At 39.4% G+C, this 22,963-nt stretch overlaps 1 protein-coding gene across 10 annotated transcripts in view; it reads left to right on the forward strand.

The window, feature by feature from the left end:
• Window positions 1-22,963, forward strand: part of DAB1 (DAB adaptor protein 1) — a 787,489-nt gene that overhangs the window by 613,822 nt on the left and 150,704 nt on the right. For all 10 annotated transcript variants that reach the window (XM_060773589.2, XM_067467867.1, XM_060773591.2 and 7 more), the window contains one exon: window positions 991-1,193. In XM_060773589.2, coding sequence (XP_060629572.1) covers window positions 1,127-1,193 — 67 coding nt within the window. In that variant the 5' untranslated portion in view covers window positions 991-1,126. The remainder of the gene's footprint in view (window positions 1-990; window positions 1,194-22,963) is intronic.

The raw sequence follows: 22,963 nt of genomic DNA on the forward strand, positions 1-22,963 counted from the left end.
AGATATTAAAAATTCAGACATGTTCACAAATGTCAAAGGCACAATGCATTTCAGCGTACCTGAAAATGAGCATAAATCTAGATAGATAGTTGAAATCTCAGACTAAAATCCAACACGAGTAAGCAGTTTCCTTAGGGTAGGCAAGGTGTGCCCTGTGATTCCCATGCAGCTTTTGGAAACCATAAAAGCAGCCCACAAAATTGCAAAGAAGTCACTCAAAGACCCCAAACAGCCACATTCTGTTTTGAAAAGCCTGATTTTTGCCCCCCCCCCCCTCCCCAGTATCTTAAAATGCAGCAGTTTGCTCCAATATGTACCATCACCACACTTCTCCAAAACTGACAGAAAACAAAATTGTGATGAGATCAGTTCAGGCACACTGAAATGTAATCCAGCAGGTGGGTGCAAGTAGAAGATAAGCAGGCCTGTAGCGAGGGTGGGGGGATTTAGAGGTTCAACCCCCCCCCCCAAATTTTTCAGGTTTTTTAAAAAACCTGGTTAACTCATGAATTTTAATTGGTTAACCAAATCCCCATTCTAAGTCCATGAGATGCAAAAAAATTAAGGGTCCCTCCAGAACTGCAAGCACTATCTCAAGCAAATATTGACAATTTATTCACACTGTCATTACTTGCAGCAATAGCCAATGTAGCGAAGCAACCAAGTTGGGTGTGGTGGTGTTGAATGCTCTCATTAAGGAGGCCAGACTTGGTGGAGATGGTTGACAAGGGCAGAGCTGCAGGCTATTGAAGGCTGCTCTGCCCCTGCAGTGCTCTTTGCTTCAGCGTGAGCTAGGAGGCAGGTTTCAACCCCCCCTCCGAAATCTTCAAACACCCCCCCCCCAAATTTCAACCCTCCCCGAATTTTTTTTCTGGCTACAGCCCTGAAGATAAGGGTCCCTGCCACATTTGCAGTTGTCCTTCCTTTACTAAGGGTTTAATCTTTGCTTCATTTTCCTCATGTCTCATTTATGTTGTTTTCTTCTTGCAGCACTCCAAAAGGGTTAATGAAATGAGATACCTGGATTCTAGTATCTGAAAAACTAAGTCATTCTTTTGGAGAATTCTTCTAAATGAGCCTGGCCGAGATACTGGATCTGTGTGAAGAAGACTAAGGATACAATAGGATGTCAACTGAGACAGAACTTCAAGTGGCTGTTAAAACCAGCACAAAGAAAGATTCTAAGAAAAAAGGTAGGACACCATTATAATTTAGTGTTCAGTAGAAATCATGCTTTGTTTATTCTAAAGATTATTTACTGTTTCAGGAAATCAGTACTGATACAGTCATGTATCAATCACCTACATCAGTTTGTTGTTGTTGTGCATAGTATGGGTTACATTTACCCTCACTTGTGTCAATATTAATGAGAGTTTGGATGATTCTTTCATCTTCATAAAATTTATAAATATAGCATAGGGAAGATCCTTTAAATTCCTGTGTAAATAGAAGAATACAGGATGATTTCAGGTACTTACTTACTTAGGCAATCCCTCATTGCCCGAGTAAGATGATTCTCCAGGTTCAGTGTGCAGTGTGCAATGGATCTGTAGGTGACTGTGGAGCCCTATTCTTGATCTGCATCTTTTCCCGCAGTGAGGGCATTGGTTTCCAGGCAGAAGGCCATGCCCGTTGGGGTTGGCTTGACGCGCCTTCCTCTTGGCACATTTCTCTCTTTTGCCCTCCATTCATGCCTTTTCAAATTCTACAGCACTGCTGGTCACAGCTGACCTCCAGCTGGAGCGCTCAAGGGCCAGGGCTTCCCAGTTCTCAGTGTCTTTGCCAGAGTTTTTAAGGTTGGCTTTGAGCCCATCTTTAAATCTCTTTTCCTGTCCTCCAACATTCCGTTTTCCATTCTTGAGTTCGGAATAGAGCAACTGCTTTGGGAGATGGTGGTCCGTCATCCGGACAATGTGGCCGGTCCAGCGGAGTTGATGACGGAGGACCATCGCTTCAGTTCTGGTGGTCTTTGCTTCTTCCAGAATGCTGGCATTTGTCTTCTTGTCTTTCCAAGAGATTTTCTGGATTTTCTGGAGGCAGTGCTGATGGAATCCTTCCAGGAGTTGCATGTGACGTCTGTAGACACTACAGTCCACGTTTCGCAGGCATATAGCAGGGTTGGGAGGACAATAGCTTTATAAACAAGCACCTTGGTATCCATATGGATGTCCCGGTTCTCAAACACTTTCTGCTTCATTAGGAAAAATACTGCACTCGCAGTAGTTTTTTTGTATTTCGGTGTCCATGTTGACTTTGGTGGAGAGGTGGCTGCCAAGGCAGCGGAAATGGTCAGCATTTCTTAATGTTACACCATTAAGCTGTATTTCTGGCATTGGAGAGGGACTGGCTGGTGACTGCTAGTAGAGCACTTTGGTTTTCTCGATGTTCAGTGACAGGCCGAGCTTCTCGTATGCTTCTGCTGAGGTGTTTAGAGTGGCTTGTAGGTCTTCTTCTGAATGCACACAGATGACATTGTCATCAGCATACTGGAGTTTCATAACAGATGTTGAAACCTTGGTTTTGGCTTTCAGTCTGCTGAGGTTAAATAGCGTGCCATCTGTCCAATAGATGTTTTCCACTTCAGTAGGAAGCATCCCATCAACAAGGTGAAGTATCATAGCGATGAAGATGGAGAATAAAGTTGGGGCAATAACACATCCCTGTTTGACACCTGATTCCACCTTAAATGGGTCACTTTGGGAGCCATTGCTGTCCAAGACTGTTGCCATCATGTCATCATGGAGGAGCCACGGGATGTTCACAAATTTGTTAGGCACCTGATTTTTTAGAGGATCATCCAGAGAGCACTGCAATTCACTGTGTTGAATGCCTTTGCAAGGTCAATGAATGCCATGTAGAGAGGTTGATTTTGTTCCCTGCATTTTTCTTGGAGCTGCCATGCAGTGAAGATCATGTCCACTGTTCCTTTGGAGGGGTGGAAGCCATTCTGGGATTCTGGGAGGGTATCTTCTGAGAGGGGTAGAAGGCAGTTTGCAAGAATTCTTGCGAGGATTTTCCAAGCTGAGGTTATCAGGGAGATACCTCGATAGTTTCCGCAGTCTGTTCTTTCCCCTTTTTAGAAGAGAGTGATGATGGTGGCATCCTTGAAATCTGCTAGAATTTTCTCAGTCACCCACACTTTTTCTATGAGCTAGTGGAGTTGTTCAGCTCAGGTTCTCCCTCTTTAAAGATTTCAGCAGGGATCCCATCAGGTCCGCTGGCTTTGTTATTTGTTGGCTGATGGCATTGCTGACTTCTTCCAAACTAGGCAGTGCTGCAAGCTCATCCCTGGTTTGTTGTTGCGGGATTTGTGAGAGAACCTATTCAGCCACGTTGGAGGTGCGATTCAGGAGGTTTTGGTAGTGTTCTTTCCAAAGTAGTTCAATTGATTTTTTTTGTCCTTCAGAAGTTTGGTTCCTTCTGATGAATGTAGTAACTGTGTGCCATGGTTTCTTGGTCCATAGATGACCTTTGTGGCTTTGAAAAATCCCTGAGCATCATGGGTATCTGTCAGGTGTTGGATTTCTTCAGCCTTCTTTGTCCACCAGATGTTCTTGAGTTCTTTTGTCCTTCTTTGGACCTCATCTTTTGCACTGGCAGCACAGTTGATGTTTCTCTGCCATGTTTGGAAGGCTTTCCTTTTCTTGTCAATTAGCTGTTGGATCTCATTGTCATTTTCGTCAAACCAATCTTGATGTTTCTTGGTTAGGTATCCAATAGTTTCTTCGCAGGCTGTGATGATGAAGGTTTTCAGTTTGTTCCAATGTTCCTCAACATTTTTGGCGTGTTCTATGGGTAGATGGTCCTTGAGTGCTGTTTGGAGAAGGGCTCGTTTGGAGGGCTCCTGAAGGGCTTGGGTGTTGATTTCAGGTAGGTATTTATAGAACTAGAGGCAGCCTTGGGAAGTCCTAGAATGTTTCTATGAATCCTCTTAACTGTGTGCTCTCCTCCCCCCCATGCACACAATTGTTGCTACCTTTCTGTTTTCCCTTATTTTCTCCCATAATTTCATTGAATGTTTAAAGCCAAAGAGCAACATATATGGTAGCACTGTAATACAATATACAATGGACCTTTGTTACCTTGCTAAGGTTTGGTTCTAGGAACACCCACTCCTCAACACATCTTGTAGATTCCAAAATCTGTAAATGCTCAAGTCCCAGTATATACAATGATATAGTAAAATGGTTCTCTTTATATAAAATGGTAAAATCAAGGTTCACTTTTTGTAATTTTTTGGCATATTGTTAAGCCACAGATGGCTTAATTCTATCATGGATGCAGAATTCATGGATATTGAGGGCCAATATCAGATTAGCAGATCTAACTTTGTGCTCATGTCATGAAGACTATTCAAAGTGAGCTCCTGATGTCTGCCCTTATTGTGGACAGTTTCTGCTTTGTAACAATGTTGAAAGGGGTAAACAGGTTTTTCACAGCTGTTACTAGCTTCTGTGGAAGTCACCCTCTGCTTGCAGCTCTGTCTTATGTGTACGTGCCTTCAAGCCACCTGTCAGTTTATGGCACTCCTATAAACTTCATAGGGCGTTCTTAGACAAGGGATATTCAGAGATGTTTTTGCTAATTTCTTCCTCTGAAATACATTTTGCAGCACATGGTATTCATCAGTGGTCTTGCACTGTTTAGTTTAGATCTGGTGCCTTTGGGGCCTTTTGTGCTCTCTTACAATACAAAGTCTAAATATGGTTTAAAGAATTAACTGAATATTTGTTAATGCAAACTTTAGCCTTTAACTTTGTTGTTGGCAGATTGTCTTTTGTTAGCCTTGGTTTTTAAAGAAATAACGTAATTCTCATCTTCAAAATTGTAAAGGTGTACCTAGTTTGTTTCCGTGAAGTCACAAGGAACAAAATTATACCATGTATAGATTTTGTGAAGTCTAAAGAGAAGAAAAACTCAGTTCTTGCCAAGCAGGTATTTAAGAAGAATACTATGTTAGATACACAGTTTGCCTTCCTACTGTCATTGAGTTAAAACTGATAGTCCAACCTAATTTGGACTATATTACCATGACCCCAGTTCTACTGTTCTTCCTTGCAGAGCATCTGTTTTAAGGTAGTAGTGCTTCAGTCCTGAGTATTTGTCAATCAAAGAAGTGGAAGAACCCCTCTCATAATTTGCGTCCACACTACAGGGTTCTGCTTCCCAGAATTAGCAAATTGCCAATGTTTATTATCAGTTTGTGGCCTCTTGCCACTTCTGTCATCTGCTTTGCTCAGACTTTGGGAGTTTCAGGGTCTATACTTTCAAGTTAGTAGTATCAGAATAGATTCTTGTTTTGATACCTTTCTTACTTTATGTGATGCTGTCCTCCTCCTTTATGTTTTTGTGTGGTTAGATTAGAATTGGTTTTGCTGATTTGAGCTCAGGGAGCTGTAGTCCTATTAAACCTAGAGGACTATATGATGGTCTGGTGTCACATAGTTCAAGTCCTGAGCTGTTATATGTTTGCTTCATCCCAGTGGTATGATGAAAAGTTGGTAGTAGAAAGACTGAGCAAACATTTGAAATAAACCAGTGACCATGATGAGCGTAGACATCTTAGAAACAGAGTTACTCTTAACATTCCCAAGAGTATCATGGGAACTTTTAGGAATCCAATTTGGAATACTGCCTTTATGGTGAGTAGTCTGCATATAAACAGCTGGAAATATGTGGTTTTATAGTGGCTGTAAGAAAAATGTTTGAGACTGTTGGTGATCATGCACTGTGAAATTGGAGAAATATGAACACTGAAGAACAAAAACATGCTTTAGTTTGTGAAACACAATTTGGGTTGGTTTATATTAACATGTAAAGCAAATACATTTATCTCCATCCTCAAGAATTATAATTATTGTTGGCAATTATATGTAAGGGAGGTCCCCCACACACACACACACGTCATGTAAAGTCTTGTAAGTAGTTATTTCAGACACATGAGACTACTTGAATAAATAACCAGTGTGCCTCAGGTTACATGTAATGCTTCTTCATCTGCTTCTGAAGTACTTGTGCACTTAAATAATATTGGTTGACGTTCCTCATTCATATAAACTTGACTTTTGGTTTACCATTGAATATTATAATAATAATAACAACAGCAACAGCAACAACAGCAACAGCAGCAGCAGCAGCAGCAACAACAACAACAACAACTCAGACTGACAGAGTTTTTGAGCACAATACTTCTGACCTCACGATCATGGAAAAAAAACAAAGTGTGGATCGTCAGTGTTGCAATCACAGGCAGCATTGACAGAAGCAACTGAAAAAGCTTACACGATATGAGGATTTAAAGATCAAACTGCAAAGACTCTGGCACAAGCCAGTAAAGGTGGTCCCAGTGATGATCAGCACATTGGGTGCAGTGCCTAAAGACCTTGGCCTGCACTTAAAGGCAGTCAGTGCTGACAAAATTACCATTTGTCAGCTGCAAAAGGCCATCCTGCTTGGATCTGCACACAGTATTGGCCGATACATCACATAGTCGTAGACACATGGGAAGTGTCCGACGTGTGATCAAATATAATTGCTGTGTACCAATCATGTTGTGTATCAAAGAATAATAATAATTTTATTTCTTAATCACCTCTCCTTGTGGCTCAAGGTGGGTTACCGAATAATTAAACATTATAAAATACCACAAATACACATATTAAAATGTATTTCTATAAAATACATATTAAAATATACATTTAAGCAAAGGACACATGTTTCAAATTGATGCTTAAAATTGGCTAGATCTACAGGGAAATGAAAAAGAATAGGAGTAGGGAAGTGAAGTGAAGTGAAGAAGAAAAAATAAGTATCTGTAGTATCAGTAAATTAGATTAAATCTTTGGCAGAAGTAGCCCCCTATGTTTGTCAAAAGACAGCAAGCCTATTCATCTGTTCCATTTTTTCTATAAAATCATGTTCTATAAAATAATCTTTTCAGAGCAGCAAATTAACCAGTTTGATTATTATAGGCAAAAGAAAGTTGTGATAAGCAAAAAGCAACAACATTCACTTCACTGCGCTTAATTCTCAGGGCCAATGCTACTGTAGCTTCTAACAGAAGTGAAAAATGTGGTTAGCAGACATGCACATAAAAATAATTGCTATTAAGATGTGTTATCATGTGTTTGTGTGTGCAAAATAAGATTACTTAATAATAATTATTATGTTGTATTTGACTATTTTCAAATTATAGGGGTCTCTGATTTCCTGTAGAATTGCAGCTTTATAAAATCTATCCCCAGTGTAAAGGGATTGTTGGCAACATATTATTATAGGTAAAGAATACCATTAATCTTTTTGTGATGCATGCATTTGTTTTTGTAAAGATTTGTGAGCTGAAGCTGTGTTTTATATATTGTGTGCACATACTAAATTAGGAACTTGGAACACAATTCGGTAGTTCTAATCACACCTAGAGGTCCATATATGTAGGTTTCTTATATTCTTCAGTGACTAGGTATCATTTTTCATTAACAATGGAAAACTGTGTGCACTAAGGAGATTTCCATTTATGTGAAGTAAAAGAAAACATCTGCTTCCTTGGGTACTCCCTAGACCCCAAAATTGTATCATTTAGACCAGACTTCTAAAAATAAAAATGAGAAAGTGGAACACAACATATAGAATTTAGAACTATTACTTTCATCAACGTAGAAACTGTGTTTCTGTTAATGCAGATTAAGGGCTTATTTACACTGACCAAGTAAGAGTGGTGTGTACTTGAATCAGCACCAGAGCAGCTAATTGCTTCATGGATATGATCAGGGAGAAAGCCTGAATCTGGACTTTCCCTCAATTTAGCCCCTTCTGCACTGCCATATAAAATCCAGGTTTACCTGTTTTGAACTGGAATATATGGCAGTGCAGAGTCATATAATTCAGTTCAAAGTAGATAATGTGGATTATCTGCTTTGATAATCTGCTTTGATAATCTGGATTATATAGCAGAAGGTGGTGCTGGAGAACCCCTGTTTGAACTCCTGACCATTTTGACCCCCATGCTGTTCAACATATACATAAAACCACTGGGAGAGTTCATCCAGAATATTGGAGTTCAGTGCCACCCAACTCTACTACTCCTTTCCACCTAAAGCAAAGGAAACTTTCCTGACCCTAAACCAGTGTCTGTCATCAGTAATGGACTAGATGAGGGCAAACAAATTGAAATTTAATCCAGACAAGACAGAGGTACTCCTGGTCAGTCAGAAGGCAGTTCAGGAAATAGGGACCCAGCCTGTGCTGGATGGGGTCGCACTCCCCCTGAAGACACAGATCAACAGTTTGGGGGTCCTCCTGGACTCGGCATTGAACCTGGAGGCCCAGGTGTAGGTGGTGGCCAAGAGGGCCTTTGCACGATTAAAACTTGTGCACCAACTGCACCTGTTCCTTGAAAAGCCAGATCTGGCCATGGTGATACATGTCTTAGTTACATCCCGTCTTCATTACTGTAATGTGCTGTATGTGGATCTGCCTCTGAAGAATGTTCAGAAACTTTAGCTGGTCCAAAGAGCTGCATTCAGGTTGCTCACTGGGGCTGGCTACAGAGAGTGGACAACCCCCCTGTTGAAGAAGCTCCATTGACTGCTAGTCTGTGACCAGGCACAATTTAAAGTGCTGGTTATGACCTTTAAAGCCCTAGATAGTTCAGGTCCAGGCTATTTGGCCAACTGCATCCCCTTATACAAACCTGCCTGGGCTCTGAGATATTCAGGAGAGGCCCTTCTCTTGGTCCCACCTCCATCTCAAGCTCGGTTGATGGGAACGAGAGAGGGGACCTTCCTTCTTGGTAGCTGCCCGATAACTCTTGAACTCCTTTCCCGAGGAAGCCAGAATGGCCACCTTCCTGCTGTCCTTCTGGCAACAGGCTGAAACCTTTCTTTTCAGGCATGCTTTCAAACATGATAGTGTTTGAGACCATCAAGGGCTTCTGTGCTTTTGTGATGTTATTTTACGTGCTTTTATAGTTTAAATCTAGATTGTTTTAATATTAATGTTGTTTAATACTGTTTTAATATTTGTATATTTTAAATTGTACCGAAATGCTTTTAGTTGTGAGCCACTTTGATTCTCCGTATGGAGAGAAAAAGTGAGCTATAAATATAAAGGCAACAACAACAATAATAAAGTGTAAAAGGGAATTAGTTCCATGAAGACAGTTGTACCAGTTCCGCCCTGAGTCACCTAAGGGCTGAAAAGGGTGGAATACAAATATAGTAAATAAATAAATAATAAATAAACTGTTTTCACTGTCATGTCACATTCCCAGGCTCAGGATGCCTGGGGACATGGGATGGCAGTCCTTGTAATTACCCCCGACCCTGTCTATCTACCTTCTCCTTGGCATTCAGTCTGATGTCAAGCAGAATGCCCCTGTGCCAAGACTGATCGGAGAAGGTAGAAGAGTCTCACCCCCTTCCTACGCCACAGAATTTCTTTTTGCCACATTTTATCCTGCTGTAAATGTTACTGGGGTTCTCATTCTCCCCTTCAGCCTTTCCCCTAGAATTCCCATCCTAATGTTTCAATCTAGCTTTCAGGCATATGTTATACTCCAACTCCCTAAAGATAAGATGTCATGCATTTGCCAAAAACAGTCTTCCTGGTCCATCTGTAGTCATCAATCCTCCATCTTGAAAGTGAACATGATGGTCCCAGAATTCTAAATAAGATGATATGCCATATTACAAGTTTGTATCTGAATCATTTGCCAATTAAAAGAAACTGTGTTCTTTAGTTTTCTCACATAGGGATGTGACTGATTTTTTTTAAAAAAATCACAGCCAACTTTTTACATAAGTAATTTTTTTTACTCATTTTTATATTCATTATTTAAATTGGATACTTAATATAGTGCCATTTTTGTTGTAAACAGAAATCTAGAAATTACTGTTTTCCTTGATTGTTAGCTTCTCCTGATGTTTAGCACAACAGCTTCCTTTCTTCCATTGTGAACCATTTTGATGATCACCTTTTAGGCAGAAAGGAGTGAAAACCTAAGTTTCATATGTGGCAAAAGGATATAACCAGTATTACTCATGTTCCTAATTCAAAATCTAGGTCCGAGAGGTGTGAATCGCATTCAACCAGGCAGAATTAATTTCAGCAGAATGAGTGTCAGTGGGTTTGTCTCATTTAAAATTAAAACAAAACTAGGCAGTATATAGTTCCAAATTGGTATTTACTACTACCATGCTGTGCAGTAAAAGTGTAAAGAAAGTGAAAGAAAGTTGATTTTCCCCTCACTTAGTTTTCACTGAATTGTATGTCACAATGCATATATCAACAAATGAGACCTAGCCTAGTGCAGTGTGAAATGATGGACATTTTGGGAAAATGTGTATTTTTCAGGTTCATTAACTGCCATCATTGGAATCTAGCAAGTAAGGCACCTGAAGTTATGTTAAGTAATCACCTAGTTTGTTACCTTGTGGAAATTTTTATTTCTAAGAAATGAGGTCTTTGATTTAGAGATAAAGAGGTTGCAGCTCACCAGCAAATTACATAGATGGAACAGGGAACATATTCAGTCATGATGAAATTGATCATGAGCTAGAGGGTAGCACTTTGTGGGTCTACTTTCCTCATGATTGGGAAATTTAACCCATGTATTGATTGGAATTGTAATGTATCCTATTTCAGTGATTCATTTTATCTTTCCAAACTAGCTGAGAATATATGAGGGTTGCCGTCTTTTCCTAATGCTGATTAAATTTCATGGACTCCTAGTTCATGGACTCCTGCTGTGACAAAAATGCAGTGCTGGAAAGCACAATCCACTTACCAAGGGCCAAAATAGCTTCAATTAGTAATTGGAGAAAACCGTTTTTAAAAGTCTGTAGGTGGCATGGGTGGCCAAATTCAGTTTGGGGACCTATGTTGGAAATATGTGTGTATGTGTATGAGTACGTAGTAACAGATTTCACACCATGTGGTCCTGATTCAGATGATGCCTTACATATTTGCTAGTTGATTTGGAAGATAAATTGTGTTGGCAAAATATGAGCTTCTTTTCTTGGGCAAGCAACAGACATGAGGAGCCTGCAACAAACTTATCATCCCAAACATTGTTATTTGCCTTTAGTCCAGTACTGATTGGCAAGACTTATACAGGGAAGATTTATCATTGCTTTCTTCTAGGGGCCCATCCAGACAGGCCCAAAAAGCAGGACATGTCCAAACAATACCTATGGTAACAACAACAACAACAAAACTTTATTTTTATACCCCCCTCTATCTCCCTGAAGGGACTCGGGGCGGCTTACATGGGGCCAAGCCCAGTAACACAGAATTAAAACATAGCATATAAAATATAACAGTAATATAAAACAACATAAAAACAACATTATACCAATAATAAAACAATAAAACAACCATCATAAGCAACAATCAAGGACATACTTCAAGTCTCATTGTGGGAGGTGGGCTGGAGTGCAAACAGGTTAGAAAAAAGGATAATCAGAAAAGTGCATAGATCGTGTTGCAATGTAAGGATAGAGCAGATTATAACAGGGACATAATGACTTTAAAAAGTGCAGCTGCAAGGTGTAGGGACATAGTCCATTTAGGCCATGGATTATAGCCAACACTCAAGGGAATTGTTTAATCAAATGCACAATGGAACATCCACATCTTTAGTTCCTTTCAAATCATGGATAGGGAGGGCGCCAGCCTGATCTCCTTGGAGAGGGACTTCCAGAGCTGAGGGACCACTACCGAGAAGGCTATCTCTCTCATCCCCACCAACCACACCTGAGACGGGGGTGGGATCGAGAGAAGAGCCTCCCCAGAAGATCTTGGAAATCGTGTGGGTTTGTAGGGGAAGATCCGGTCATGTAGATAGGCAGGTCCCAAACTGTTTAGGGCTTTATAGGTGATGACCTGCACCTTGAATTGGGACCAGATGCTTATTGGCAGCCAGTAGAGCTGTTTGAACGGAAGGCTTGACCTCTCCCTGTAACTTGCTCCAGTTAGTAACCTGGCCGGCGATCTTTGTACCAGCTGCAGCTTCTGGGCCATCTTCAGGGGTAGCCCCACATAGAGTGCATTATAGTATTCCAATCTTGAGGTAACTAAGGCATGGACCACCAAAGCCAAGTCAGTCTTCTCGAGGTACGGTCGCAGCTGGCACACAAGCTTTAACTGTGCAAAAGCCCTCCCAGCCACCACCGACACCTGAGCATCAAGCATAAGTGCTGAGTCTAGGAGGACCCCCAGACTGCGGACCTGTGTCTTCAGGGGGAGTGTAACCCCATCCAACACAGGTTGCCACCCTACACCCTGATTGGCCGAGTGACTGACTTGGAGGACCTCTGTGTTGTCTGGATTTAGTTTCAGCTTGTTAGCCCTCATCCAGCCCATCACAGCAGCCAGACATTGGTCCAGGATCCAAGGGGCTTCCTTGGAGTTAGGTGGAAAGAAGTAGTAGAGTTGCATGTCATCTGCATAGAGATGGCAGCACACTCCAAAACTCTGGGTGACCTCACCCAGGGCTTTCATGTAGATGTTGAAAAACCAAATTAATTCAGAACAAACCAGGGTTTCCTTGGTTTGTTCCAAATTAATTAAACACCTAGTAAGATCCAGATCTTATTGTAAGATCTGGGTCTTACTAGGTGTAGGCCCTGTGTAGATTGGACTGTGTCTCACAATTTCCAAGCTCAATAAACACAACCACCTCGGTTTTTAAGGCTCTAGGAGCCCAAAAAACTGAGAGGGCGCCCACCATCTTTCCGCAAACCCCAAATTTTCCCTAAAATGCAAAAAAAGGCACCACACCTTCCCTGGCCACCATAATGTTCTTCCTCGCACCTGTCTAGCATAAGGAAATGACGAACCAGAAGACCAGGAGTGGGGGGGGGGATTCCCTCCTCGTCTCCTAGTGTGCCATTTCCTTAATGCAAAAGAGTGCAAGGAAGAATGGCTCTTGCTGCTTTCAAACATGTGAGAGTTAATCTTTTAGGAATATAAGGGAATCTTAACAAATCTATCATAGCTAATGATTGTTAGTCCTACACAGAAGGTGACAGTGGTAAACCACTACTGAAACCTTTTCACTTGGAAATCCTATGATGAGACAAATACTTCACTGTTTTTATGTTTTAACGTGGTGTAAGGTGCTTCAGGATAAAATGGGTCAGAGTTGTGTATAAAGGGAGGGCATATAATTTATGAGCAAAGGCCAGTCTCAGGGGAATATTTGTAGTTAAATATTTATTGAGGGCTATCACCTTCTGGAGCTCTTGTTGTTCCTATATGATAGTGCTGCTGGCTGCTTTGCCCTATGGAACCACTGTAAGGGCTTATGCTGTTAAATGAAAACCTGATGTGAGTAAAGCTTTTAAAATTGCATCAGCCCATATTCTTGTGTTAAAATCTGTTTCCTTGATTTCCCCTCTTGGTATTTGAATTCCTAAATACACTTAGGGATGAATCACTTTTCTTGGCACCACCAGCAGATAGCATCTTTCCTTGCATCAGTAGTATTGGTTTAATATAGGCTGTACTCTTTGTTTCTGGGCAGTGTTAGAATTAAATAAACTAAGCTGCATAATTGTGGAGAGCTCTCTTTTGCAAGAATATATACACTTGGAAGTCTATGCTAACGTCCATAGCTTTTTAAAATGTCACAAGTATAAACTGACATCAGATGTTTCCGCATTATGGCATTTATTTATAATCAGATGGTTGTGCTTTACCAGTTGTGTATCACATTATTTCTTGAATTATTGATGTTTAAAATAACTTAGTCAAAATGTTTTGGCTTTGTTTCTTCACTACCCACAGTACCTTAAGTTTCATATTTGCCAGTAATGTCCACTTGCATTTACTGTCCTTTTTGTCCAGTTGTTGTTAATCACAGCCACACTAGAATGCTCACTCTATTTCCATTGTCCAAAATGAAAGGTTGCCTCCATACCAGACCTTTTATCTGGATTTGCCATCTTTTATTGACTAATTTGCAATAGAAATTCTAGATGACTACAAATCATTGTGTATTATGTATAGCCCTTTGTGCATTTTCAGATAAGACTTGCAATCATTTATAAAATTTCAAATACATTTTTGTGGCACCGGCATGCCTGTTTTGTACAGGAAAAAGGCATCAGTCTCATGTCTTCAATTAAATGTTCAATCCTTTTACTGCTTGGCGAATAGTTTGTGATTCATTAATTTAGTTTCCTTTCTGATGTGTGTGGGGGGAAAGAGAAAGAAAGATTGCAAGACACAAATATTAGATTCCCAAATTCTGCAGAAATGGTAAGTCTGAAATGGTAACATTGTAACTTTTTAGGTTATCCCTTTGGTAGGCTGAGCTATTTAGTGGTTGCAAGTATGCTTAGTGTCACCTTATTTACTTATTTATTTATTTCGTATCAAAAGCATTGCATAAATTAGTATAAAACTGATAAAAATAGAAGGTGGCTAAATATCTTTGAACCAAAAACGGGCAACAGCAACGGCATTGTCTATAGCCTCCAACAATTCCTCCTCTGTACATGAGGCAGGGCACAATGGACAAGCATACAGATGCAGAGTTGTCTGTTCTGCTCCACAGTCACACAAGGTGTGAGATTCTTTAGGTAGGCCATTTTGCCAGGTTGTCTTTTGATCTGGCCACTCCACTTCTGAGTCTATTCAGGGACTTCCAAGTTGCCCATTCTTGGTTTGCCCCTGGAGGAAGACCCTCGCGGGGGGCCATCCAGTTGGGATTTCCTGATTTAGCTGCCCAGAGGGATACCCTTGCTGATGCCAAGAGGAGTGGTAGTTCTCATAAAGCTTTTCCTTGATTTGAGTCTACTGGGAGGAGGCCGGTAGCCATGTAGTGGGTGGCTTTCACAGTGTTCAATCTTATTTCTTTCACATTTAGCAGCAACTTCCCGTCGCACATGGAGGGGGGGGGGCAATGCCAGCTAGCTTGTAGAGTTTATCAACAGGTATAGGTTTAAAACACCTTGTGATTATTCTGCATGTTTCATTCAATGCTATGTTTACCTGCTTTGCATGGGCAGACCTATGCCAAACAGGGCAGGCATACTCAGCAGTTGAATAAGACAAGGCCAGGGCTGATGTTCTTATTAATTTTGGGTCTGCACCTCATGTGCTGCCAGTAAGGTTTTGCAGGATGTTATTGCGTGCAGCTACTTTGTGCTTGGTGTTCAAGCAGTGTTTCCTATATGCTAGTATTCGATCTAAGGTGACACCGAGATATTTAGGAACTGAGCAACACAGATGGTAACTGTATACATTCCTCAGTCATTAACAATGTCTTATCAGAAATAGTTCGTCCCAAATCTTACAGTGTAAATATTTATTTATGCATATAGAATGAGGTGAGTAAAGCTTGTTTCAACTTGAATACCACATTTGGTTGTTATTAAGTAGACTCTTTTCATTTCCCCACTGACTTTAGCAGTATTCTGCTCTTGATCTTGGTTTATCATATGCAGTTTTTTGACCACTGAATAATGTTAACAAAGGGGAAAGCCCTTTGGTATCTACTAGTTCTGACTATAGTTGCAATTTGATGCTTGCATATTCTTAGCTGTTACATTACTCTGTAAATTAATCTTTGTCCACCTTGATCAGCCCCACTGGAATTGTAAAAGGTATCCTCAAAATAATTGGCATCACAGATTAAAGCCAAAAGCTCTGTAATTCCATTTCTCAATACATGTCTGTTCATATTCCACCTTTTCCTAAAATAATTAGTAGCAGTAGCAAAGAAGAAAGCACAAAAGGGATTTCAAGGAGTCCTCCTGGGGATTTAATTAGTTTTTCTGTTGGTCACTTCTGCACAAATTGGAATCCTTTCACAAGGATGTGAGAAATTATTAATGAATCTGACTCATCAATTGGCTACTTGTCTCCTCACCGCTTTTGGTGTGTTGAGAGTGAATAAAGCATTGGTTGTTAGTAGTCTTGGGAAAGGGAATTGTAAGGTTTTATTAGCTATATTTGCTAAAAATGTGTAATCTCTGGTGGGATTATAATGCACAGTTCCATTTGTGTAAATATTTATAGATAATGATAAAATATTAAAGATTTTATTCAGTCCCTTGAAATTTAAAAATTGATTTCCCTGTTCCTTTTAAGACTGACTATAAAGATGTAGGCTGATAATATACAATAGTCTGTCTGTCTGTCTTTCTTTCTTGTTGGCCACTCACTTTTTATTTTACATTTGCCATGCATTATAAATTTGAAAAGGTTTTTGTTTTGTTTTTTATCTTCTCGGACAGGTGCTCGTTTATGGCCCCAAGCATCAGTGAGCTACGTGGTGGGGCAGCATGTGTGCAAGCACATTGTTTTGGTAACCAGTTTTCTTTCTGATACATTCTTTTCTACAATGCTTGATAAGTTGTAGATAACCAGTTCAGGACCTGAACAGCTTCTTCTTCCAGCAGTCTAGTTGAGACAGTCCAAAATATCAGGAGGACCACATGATTCCCCTTATGCTATATGACTGAAGGTTTTGCATCCAATTTCCGAGAGCTAGCAGTAGCATAGCTAGTTTCCTTTTGGATGGGTGCCTGTACTGACTAGCTGCAGCATTTATACTGCAGTGCTTTGTGTCTTACATCTAGAAAAAAGAGAGATTATACTTTACAAAGGAAGCAAGAAATATCTTTCTCTTGGCTTTACAGCTGAAAGGACTGGTGTGGATACCCGCGGACTGAATGCTCTCTCCTCCCTGCATGCATTCTAATATTGTCTTTTCCTTCTCCAGCTGTGTAAAGTTAACAGCAGTGTCACAAAGCTGGTTCTCTAAGACAGGAACAGGCTGTGATACTCAAAATGAGATGATCAGACACAGCATGGTCTTATGTGCCTCGTGGCTGGATGAGAAATGAGTCATCCTCTCATTTTGAGTGGCAGAGACTTCTCCAGCTTTGGGAAATTTTAAACTTTTCTCTCCTGGAAGAGGATCAGGAGACATCAGGTTGCATATGGCAAACTTTGTTTGGCATAGACATGCAATAATGCATTTTTTATACTTCTTGACTTGTTGCTACTGAAAGAGATCTTGAAGAAATTGAAATATTGCCAGGGGAAAAAAGTCAGATTAGTGATTAAATGTTATGAATTTTAAAATGACATTTTAAAACGTATGGATTAAAATGTGCAATGGTTTGTGTTGTCATCTTATGTTTATGTGTTTCTAATCTATGCATTTTAAGTTGTTTTATATTTCTTAGTTATATATTGTGTTTGAATCTGTGTTGTACCTTGCCTCACACAGCAGAGAGAGGCTAGTAAAATATATTATTATCAGATGAGAAACCTTTTGACTCTCCATATGTTTTGGGCATCAGTGGCTGTGGAAGGTATAGTCCACTAACATCAAGAGGGCTGAAGGTCCACTAGGCGTGTATTAGGGAAAATAAAATATATTTCTGTCTGTCTGTCTATATATCTATCTATCCAATCATCAATGAATTTATAGACAGATTCAAAGTTAGGTACAATGTAGCAAGAAAATTGTGTTGCAAAGAACCTATAGGACCTTGCTTCAAACGAATAGTCAAGATTTTCACAATATATTTTATTTAAATTTAATACCATATTTCCCTTTTATTTAGAAAATGGATGCCTGCTGACACATAGCACTAATGATAAATTGGAGGAGATCACTATGAAGACCTGGTTTTTATTTAGTAGAGTGGAGAAAGTATCTACATGGCTACTTAAATAAATCCAGTTTTACCAGAGGCATCATTTGGACACCTCAGTTTTAAGGCCTGTCTGAATGGGCCCACAGTTGGCTGCATTTTAGGCTACATGGCTGTCATTTGGATCCCAAGTTGGCTTGGATTCTGAAGTGCTTTGTTTTAAAGCATGTTTTTTTTATAAAAAAAAAAAGAAAGAAAGAAAAGAATGGCATTTCTCCAGGTCTGGTCCCCTGCTACATGAAATAAATATGTTATCCCGACTAATGCTATGACCAGTCTGGCATATTTTATTGTTGTCGTGTCAGGAGCGACTTGAGAAACTGCAATTTGCTTCTGCTGTGAGAGAATTGGCTGTCTGCAAGGACGTTGCCCAGGGGACGCCTGGATGATTTTGATGTTTTTATCATCCTTGTGGGAGGCTTCTCTCATGTCCCCGCATGAGGAGCTGGAACTGATAGAGGGAGCTCATCCACCTCTCCCCGGATTCGAACCTGCGACCTGTTGGTCTTCAGTCCTGCCGGCACAGGGGTTTAACCCACTGCACCACCAGGGGCTCCTACCAGTCTGGTTTTGGACTGCAATGTAAAAAACTACACACATTGAACTTGGTCATTAACAAATAATTGTGGTATGATAATGCATACATCCTAACTCTAGTGAGTTGATTAATGCATTTATCATGATTTTATTTATTTATTTATTTATATCATTTTTACCCCGCCCATATCAGCCCAAAGGCGACTCAGGGCGGCAAACAATCGGCACAATTCAATGCCATATATAAAATACATACATCAATAAAAATAAAACATCAAATTACACTATATTTAAAAACATCTAACCAGTGAACAAAAAATAAAATAAAACTATGTTGTCATATTCAGTCCTCATCCATTCCGTCGTCATTTTGATGATTAATCAAAATGAAACTAAGGGTGAATCTACACCATAGAATTAATATAGTTTGACATCACTTTTAATTGCCATGGCTCAATGCTATGGAATCATGTGAACTGTAGTTTTAGAATGTCTTTAGCTTTCCCTGTTCTGATGCCTCACAAAAACTACAACTCTTAGGATTCTTTATCATTGAGCCATGGCAGTTAAAAGTAATGCCAAATTGCATTAATTCTACAGTGTAGATGCATACTAAGAAAGTTAAACTCAGACACTATCTAGTTCGTATAAAACATGTAATTTGTATATCTAGATATGCAATCATGCGTTCCTTATTCCTGTAAATCTTGATGTTTGTTCACATTTTACTTTGCATTTTCCCCATTGAATCATGATGGTTGTTCTCATTATTTGCTGTTGCCTTAAAAAACTGCTAGTGTTTTATATAAATAAATAAACTTAGTAAGGCCAGGCACTCTTAATGTCATCTTTCTCATCATCATTGCTGTTACACTAGGAATGTACGAAGAGTTCAGTCATCACAACTTGTGACAGAACTGCTTATCTGACAAGTGACAGATCAAGCAATGTGAGTTGATCATTGGCTAATAGCCTACATGGATGCCTGTTTCACTAAATAAAAGGTATCTGTCTTCACAGGCATGGATGGATGAAAAATGACAATATTTGACAGTTAGCTAAAGTGGTCTTCCTGCCCAATGGTTCTGTGGGGCCATGTGAGGAAATAGCCCTGCCAGCCAGCTGAGATGATAGCTAGCAAAATATAGTAGATATGTGTCAGCTTACAAGCTCAACCTTGTGTGTTCAAGCATGAACAACAGTTTATGCACTTACACAATAGTTGTAAAACAACAATATTGCAAAAAGTCTGAGAATTCTGCGCCAAATAAGTTGCAAATATGTGTCAAAACCCACATAGGTTACTAAGAGTGTCTTGCAATCAAAATAAAATAGCTAAAATTATTCCTCTGAGAAACAAATGAACAATTATATCCTTCCTGATGCTTATAACTCACAGGACTTGACATGGCATTGAGATAAAAGGTCTAGTAAATGATTCACAAAGTAGGTGGGGGTTTTGAAGAGAAATATTAGTATTCCTTATTTCTTCTACCACTGTAGATCCAATACTGTCTCCAGAATATCCAATAAAAAGCCAGAGGATTGTAGAACCAGGCAATCAAACAATATTGTTTTGAGCAGAGCAAAACCTTTAAATTTCACATGTGGCATGTTTGGGAAGGACAAAATTTGACCCATTCCAAATGGTTAGATAGCTCAAGCAGCTAAATTGCTAAAATTGGTTTAGATACCATAAATAAGAAGTAAATTTTTCCCTTCCTTCTTTCTTTTTCCTTTCTTTATGGCTGATGCTTTGTCTTCTTTTCATACTGGAAACTGCATATTTTAACTTCAACTAAAGATGGTTCCCATTGTGTAACATCATATTTTTCCAATAATGTTTTATGAGCAGAAACTTGTCTGTAAATATGTAAGTGACCATTTCTTGGGAAACTGTCATATATTTATTTGAATTGTGATGTGCCAGTGCCAAACAAATATGATGTAGTAACCCATAGGAATATGTAGGGATTCATCTCTTGCTATAGAATGAATAAAGGGATGTTTGACTTTTTATATACTTGGAAGCTAAGATATTTCCCCCCTGAGGAGCTGTAAGGGTTGTGGTGAAGCATTGTACATTTGTCTCTTTGCTCAGACATTTAAAGCCTTATATTTCAGGGTTCCCTTTTGTCACATGAAGACAACAGCTTTTATTACAGATTAATGTGATGCAGTGGCACTTGAGGACATAAGGCTCATCCTTGGGCTTTATTTTGATGCCACAATGAAATTCACATTTTGAGTCAAGCTATTACCACTTTGAGAGTGTATTGACACAGGGCTAAGAGGGTTTACCAGAGTTCTTATGGATATGGAGACAGTCAGCACATTAACCTTTTAAATAAATAGCTTCAGTGATCTCCTTGTGGGTTACGTGCATGACCTACATATTGATAAACGCAGTCCTAACGCGTTGCAACAACAGTGAATTTACTTCCGTCTCCATGGAGATAAACAGGAACAATATTTCAGGCTCTGGTATTGATTGCAAGCTGAGGCTTTTCTGACATATGGAAACTGATATAATAACGGAATGAAATAAGGGAGTGGAAAATACATATATAATAAATAAAAATCCACTAGTTGACCTTAGAATGGAACAGAAAATAATAATATATAGAAAATAGAAGTTGGAAGGGTAAACACCTTTGTTGTTTTCCCCAACAAGATACATGATACACTGATATAAAAATTATTCAGTCAGTAGTTTCATGTCACTGGGAAGACTACAAGTGAAGGTTCATGTATTGGAATGGTCACACATTATTTTTGTAATAAACGTGTGTCCATGGAAAGTTGCATGTCAAAGGAAGGGCATTCTCAAAAATTCTATTTTTGTATATCCAAGGAGAAATTTTGTATGGGAAATTCATTCAAGCATGTATCTGGGCAGCAACAGTCTGTACCAGACATGGGCAAACTTTGACCCTCCAGGTGTTTTGGACTACAATTCCTACAATTCCTAACAGCTGGTCAGAGGGCCAAGGTTTGTACATGTCTGGTCTGTACAGTCCATTAGGAACTACTGCATGACATTTTGTCTGGTTTCTAGTTCATGCGTACATGTTCCATTATTTTTACAAATAAAAGAACTGACCATTAATAGTAGCCATATTATGTATACAATTTAAAGTGCCCAATCTTAGGTACATTGTAAACCCGAGGACATATTAAAAAATTGTACCTGAGGAGTGGGGTAAAAACTCTCTAAATAGTAAATAAATAAAAATGTATAAACTATATGTTGTGTTTGTGCAACATTTGAAGAACATTTCAAATGAATTTGGCACACTTTCATGGACATGCAGTATTGTCACTTGTGGACTAGTATGGTGCATTTTCTTATTGATGTCAGAAGTTGAGATACTTGTTTATGTAAGGATGATGACATGTCACTCTTTCCACTTCAGCATTGCATTCTGATTTCCTACCAATTTAACTTAGTTACTTTTTTAAATTAAGCCAGAAATTGGTATGTGAAAATATCATATGTGTTGGAATGATTCAAACCAAAGAGAATCATGATACATTTGTAATCAAAACAGAGTTCAGTGTGGGGCTGAAATTTAGTGAGCATACGTGAGCAATGTAGACCCTCTGGTGGTGCAGCGGGTTAAACCACTGAGCTGCTGAACTTGCTGACTGAAAGGTTGGTGGTTTGAATACGGGGAGTAGGGTGAGCTCCCACTGTTAGCCCCAGTTTCTGCCAACCTAGCAGTTCAAAAATATTCAAATGTGAGTAGATCAATAGGTATTGCTTCTACTGGAAGGTAACGATGCTCTATGCAGTCATGCTGGCCACATCACCTTGGATGTGTCTATGGACAATACCCGCTCTTCGGCCTAGAAATAGAGATGAGCACCACCCCGCAGAGTCAGACATGATTAGACTTAATGTCAGGGGAAACCTTCACCTTTATACATGAGCAGTATCTGCTTTCACTCAGTCATTGTGTGGGGAACACAATCTTGATGTCCTTGTATTCACATTAATATTATTTTTGACAGATCCCCTCACCCCTTTAGTCCATATGTATTAAAGTTATAACATTAAAGTTATAAAGAAAATAGAGATGGAAATGCATGTCAAGTACAGTCCAGAAATAATAATAATAATAATAATAATAATAATAATAATATAATTGAATTTGTCTCAGGGGGAAAAAAGAAGAGCCAGACACAGCTCAATTATAGCTAGGACTGGAAGCAGATAAAAGTCCCTCCATCCACTGACCTGGTCTCGAAGAGGGAGAAGAAACAAAACAATCGGCCATTTTTAATTCCTTCCAACCTGCTTTACCATCCTGCTTTACTTTTGTGTCATGTCTTAATTAGATTGTAAGCCTGAAGATGGGGAACTGTTTTGTTACTCGTTTACTTGTAAAGTATCATAAATTGTGATAACGTAATAATAGATGCATCACAGTTATTCCAGAAGTAAATGCAGGTAATTAGAAACTCCAAATCAAGAGTAAAAATTAAATTGAAAGAATATTCACACTTAATTGATCAAATGTTTATTTAATAGTTCAACACTTTTAGTGCTGTTTAAGAGCCCTTGGTAGGTCTTAAGCATTTAGGTCCATATTCTGAAGGTGTAGGATCAAACAACCCTTACTATACACACAAGAGAATAATGGAGCCATGTGGTTAGACATTTGGTGGCCAACTAGACTTGGTACCTATCCTCCCTGTCATGTATTGTGTTAGTTCATCAAAAACAGTCTACACTCTGTCTGGTGTTAAAT

This window comes from Anolis sagrei, chromosome 4 (assembly GCF_037176765.1).
Source record: "Anolis sagrei isolate rAnoSag1 chromosome 4, rAnoSag1.mat, whole genome shotgun sequence".
Lineage (NCBI taxonomy): Eukaryota > Metazoa > Chordata > Lepidosauria > Squamata > Dactyloidae > Anolis > Anolis sagrei.